The 5006-nt window shown below is 48.5% G+C and overlaps 1 protein-coding gene across 1 annotated transcript in view; it reads left to right on the top strand.

The window, feature by feature from the left end:
- The first annotated feature begins 2032 nt into the window (after positions 1–2032).
- ACKR2 (atypical chemokine receptor 2) overlaps positions 2033–5006 on the top strand; it is a 4538-nt gene continuing 1564 nt past the window's right edge. The window contains exons 1-3 of the mRNA XM_017746716.1: positions 2033–2407; positions 2987–3044; positions 4760–5005. Of these exons, the coding sequence (XP_017602205.1) occupies positions 2384–2407; positions 2987–3044; positions 4760–5005 (328 nt within the window). The 5' untranslated portion in view covers positions 2033–2383. The remainder of the gene's footprint in view (positions 2408–2986; positions 3045–4759; position 5006) is intronic.

Genomic DNA, 5006 nt, shown 5'->3' with positions numbered 1-5006 from the left:
CTGCTTTGTGCTTCAGAAACTTCTCGCGTTGTCACACTGTGACGGGGAGTCAGATGGAGTGACAGGACAAAGGCGAACAGTTTGAAATTAAAAGACGAGAGCTGTAGATTAGATATTGTGAAGAAATTGTTCCCTGTGAGGGTGGGGAGGCCCTGGCACAGGGTGCCCAGAGCAGCTGTGGCTGCCCCTGGATCCCTGGAAGTGGCCAGGGCCAGGTTGGGCATTGGGGCTTGGAGCAGCCTGGGACAGTGGAAGGTGTCCCTGTGCAAGGCAGGGGGTGGGACGTGTGCGGGAAATCCCGCTATGAAAAGCCTGTGTCCATAAAGGAGACAGAGCAGTGCAGCAACTTATTCGAATGAAGGGAGAGAGGCCGCTGGGGCACACGCTCTCGAGGTTTCGAAGGGTGCAGCCTCCTTCTATCCCAAACTCTCGGCCGCACGTTGTCCTCTTCCTTTCCCCATTGCTGAGGTACCAGGAAGGTGCAGCCTTCCCAAACTGCCTACCACATACTCCCCCTTACACATTATTTGTCCCTAAGTTTAGAAACTCAGGGTTGTGTTGCCCCATTTGTCTGTTTGAGGAGTCAAACTGTCTGGGTGGTAACAAACCTGCAGCTTGAAGCTGGTGGAGACATTAAAACCCATTTCAAAGACGTTAACACCCATCCTTCACCCATGGAATTGTTTGTAAAGACATCAGCACGTCTTCCCTATCAGACGGCATGGTCTTTAAGGTCCCTTCCAACCCAAACCATTCTGAGATTCTGTGAAAGTTGGGCTCTGCCTTTGTCCATTGCTGAAGAGCTTCCACCTGATGTCAGTCATAGAATGGTTTGGGTTGGAAGGGACCTTAAAGCTCATCCTGTTCCACCCCCTTCCATGGCCAGGGGCACCTTCCACCAGACCATGCTGGTCCAAGCCCCATCCAACTTTGAACACTTCCAGGAACGGGACAGCCACAGCTTCTCTGGCTTTCCCTCAGTCTGGTTTTCCTGCTGGTGAATTATGTCATTGACTATGTCTTCCCAAATTTCAGCTTTCAAGCAGAGCTCTCTTTACCCGCACTGTGTGCCAGGATTTTGATGCCCAAAGACAACCTAGAAATTGCTCCTGACTTAAACCGTTCTCTGGAGGAGGAAGAAAAATCCACTGGGATCCCAAAGATGCCTTAAACCTTCTCCTAAACCCGAGAACAGCTCATCAGACCAAAACAGCAAAGATGAATCCTTTTGTCCCTCTGCCCAGTGCTCCTGTGTGGTGTTTTTGCCTCACCATCTCCAAGCTGGGGGAAGGCAGAGCTGCTGCTCCTGCAGGGTCACTCTGCCACAGACACGTGGCATTTTGGGCAGCACAAAATAAAGTAGCTCAGACAAGTGCTGCATCTCTCTAAATGTGCTTCCCATTACCCCTGATCTGGTTACCTTAATTGCCAAAGCCATTAGGGCTCTGCAGTCTGAAAGGAAACAAAAAATCTATGCAATTACCAGCCCCCAAATTGAGTTAAAATTTTGTAATATATTACAGTGAAGGCCACTTTCTCCAGTGACTCTCAGAGGCACATTTAATTCCCTGCTTCAGGGCAGAAACTCAATTAAAAACAAAAACTTATTTCATTTTAACTGCTGGCCTAATGAAACCTCTGTCACCTGCAGCTTTCCTGTGTGCATGTCCAGTGTCTCAGCTCTATGAGTGGCTTCTTGCTCTCTGCTAATGTGTGTGTTGCACACACATTATTATAATATATATTTATTATAGGGTATATTTTAAGTGCAGTGGCAGCAGCAGCTGATGGTGGCAAACATGGAAATGGGTAAAAATAACATAAATTTCTCTCTGTGAATCCACCTGCCACGGGGCAGGTTGGATGTGCAGCTGTGGCCATCACTGCTGCTCTGCTCTCCTGTTTTTACCAGCGTGGTTTGCGGTGTATAAAACACACCAGGAGTGGCACAGGGAAATCCTTGGCACAGCCAGGGTGTTCCCATGGCCCTGTTTGTTGGTGAGATGAGGAAACAAGCAGGAAACTCACCAATGCTGATGTCCAAAAACTCCTCCAATAAACCACTTCATCAGAAACACTTTTGGCAGAGGCCATTTCTGCTCTGGCAGGGGATGAGGATCCTGCAACATCCAGGTGGCAAGTGGGTTGTTCAGATTTCCTGGAAAACACACAGATTTTTACAGCAGGGTCACAGCCCTGGCAGCTGTTGTAGATGTCGTGCTCAGACAGAGGGTGGAGATCATTCCTCCAGTGCTCCCAGGGAATAATGAACACCAGGAAAAGCAAAACAAAACCAGTGAGGTTACGCTGAGCTCACATTTCCTGACTGTGCTCTTGCACAGTGAAAGAAGTTACTAAAATCCTGATCTGAGCCTCTGGCAGGATGGAAGCAGGAGAAGAAGCTCCTGTAAGTGCCTTTTCTGTTTCTTGCTTGTAGACACAACTGCACAAGAAACCTGGCAAGGTTCTCTGTTGTTTCTGAGAAGTAGCCCGTTTGGGATTGGGATTAATTTCTGAGCTCAGCCCTCCCTTCCACTCTGAGCTATGGGATGGGGATGTGGACGCCAGTGCTGGGCTGATATGGAGGGGGAAAGATGTGGCAGAGGGAGGAAAAGCATCTCAGTGGGCTGGAAGAGACCCCAAATGCAAATTTTGGGAATGGTTTGTCCTGATATGGGCACAGGGGGTGTGAGGGGGAAGGTGTTTAGGAGTCTCGGGTATTGTTGTGATCAGCAGGGTGGGCAGCTTTGGTTTCCTCTCAAAGGCCTGCAGTCACAGCTGAGGGTGAATCTCCTCCAAAATGTGATACAGAAAAGAAATATAAAAAAGCTCATTCCCAGACAGATCTTTTTGTGGCACTTTCCCATGGCAGATCCCTGCACTCCCACTGCTCTGTCTGAAGTGCTCTGCAGCACTTGCCAAAGAATTGTGAGACAGCACAAAAACATTTCAATCCAGCTCAAACCCATTTTCCTTTTCTTTTCAGCTGCCTGGAACTGCCTGGAATGCATATGTAAGCAAATTTAGTCATGGAAACGCAGCAGGTATGTCCAGAGCTTCACCCCTTACAGCTGCACACCCACAGGCATCCTCAGCACCCCACTCTGAGCCTGGGGTGTTTTCCTTAACCCCAGTGGGATGCAGGGTTTTTGTGGGGAGGGAGCCATCCCTAAAACCTGCAGAGCCACCATGGGAATATGTACAACCAGCACAACCAGGGACCAACAGCTTCGTGTTCTCATTTCTGCGTGGCTGCGGCTCTCTGCAGGGAGTAACAGATCCTCAAGGAGAGACTGGAGCTACACAGCCAAACGTGCTTGGGCTTGCTGGAAAATGAGCCCCCGGGGAAAGATAGGCAGCTTTGGCCATGGCTGAAAAAATGTGTGCTTTAGGGGTGGAGGGGTGTTTACATGATTTTTTGCAAAACTGTTTTTTGTTTTGCTGTCAGAATCTGAAGATTAACCTTGATTTTTAAACTCCTCATTAACCTTCATGGTGCCAACAGCACCAGGCAAATCCCGTCTCTCACTGTGTGAAATGGGCTCCTCAGTGACAGCATTTTTCTTGAAAATCAGATTCCAGAAATAGGAGGCTCCCAATCACTCACCATTTCCTGAAATCGGGGCTGCAGCTGTCTAAACACTGACATCCACAGTTCCAGGGAGTGATCACTGCAGGGGTGGTCTCATTCCTCATCTTTTCCAGAATTGATTCCAGCAATGTTCTTCCAGCTGAATCTCTCCCTCTAACCATAATTCAGGGCTGGATTCTGTGTGGAGCAGCCTGGTCTAGTGGAAGGTGTGGTTGGAATGAGATGATCTTCAAGGTTCATTCCAACCCAAACCATTCTGGGATTCTATGAATTCTATATTTTCCACTTACTAATGCCTTTTACAAGAATCCATGTCTTGGTGTCCTAGAGTTGGCACGGAGAGGGGTCAGTGTCCTCCCAGGAGCAGGGAGATGTTCAGCATTTCCCCTCTGGGAACAGCCCCACTGACATGAAGGTGCTGGTGGCAGGTTCTGCTTCACCAAGAACTGAGATGCTGCTTTCTCAGTAGTGACCCAGGTGAATATAAGCAGCTCACAGTGAGCTGTGGCAGTGGATTTCCCGTAACTTGGAGCAGAAACTTCCCCAAAAGCTTGTGGTGGTGTCAGGTGGAAGTAGTGATTTATGTCAGAGGAAACCATGCTCATTCATTTTCAAATTTTATGTGTCCGAGTAAGAAAAGCAGAATTAACTTGGGGTTTTAGTTTTTTTTATATGTACATGTAGACAGCTATCCCCGTGCTTAGGCAAATGCCAAGTTGTGCAAAATACTCACCAGACAGTGGCAGAAATTTAAACCTGTGAAATGCCAGTACCTGAAGGGAGCCTACAAGAAATACAAAGGGGGGCTTTTTTACAAGAGCATGGAGTGACAGGACAAAGGGTAATGGATTCAGACTGAAGGAGGGTAGGTTTGGATTAAATCTTAGGAAGAAGTTCTTTGCTGTGAGGCTCTGGCATAGGGTGCCCAGAGAAGCTGTGGCTGCCTCATCTGTGGAAGTTTCCCAGGCCAGGTTGGATGGGGCTTGGAGCAACCTGGGATAGTGGAAGATGTCCCTGCCCATGGCAGGGGGCAGAGATGATCTTTAAGGTTCCTTCCAACCCAAATCATTTCGTGATTCCATAAACGAACGAAAAACCCTCTGTGATGTGATGTTTGCTTCCTATGTGAGTTGGAACAGCGCTTTGATCCCTTTCCCTTGCTTCTAGGCAGCCCCTTGTCAAACACAACCTCAAGAGTGACAGCAACAACCACAGACCCGTGGCTGGATGCTGCCAATTCAAGTCAGTACCCGTATGAGTACCTGGATGAGGAGGATTATGGGCTCTATGGCCTCTGCACCAAAGAGGAGGTGCTCTCCTTCAGCAGGGTGTTCTTGCCATCATTTTACACCGTGATCTTCCTGGTTGGCATGGCTGGGAATGCCCTCCTGTTTATTGTCCTCCTCATGTACAT

Source organism: Corvus brachyrhynchos, unplaced genomic scaffold, assembly GCF_000691975.1.
Source record: "Corvus brachyrhynchos isolate BGI_N302 unplaced genomic scaffold, ASM69197v1 scaffold18, whole genome shotgun sequence".
NCBI classification, from domain to species: Eukaryota; Metazoa; Chordata; class Aves; order Passeriformes; family Corvidae; genus Corvus; species Corvus brachyrhynchos.
Note: the sequence above shows the minus strand (reverse complement) of the source record. Positions and strands in the feature narration are given on the sequence as shown.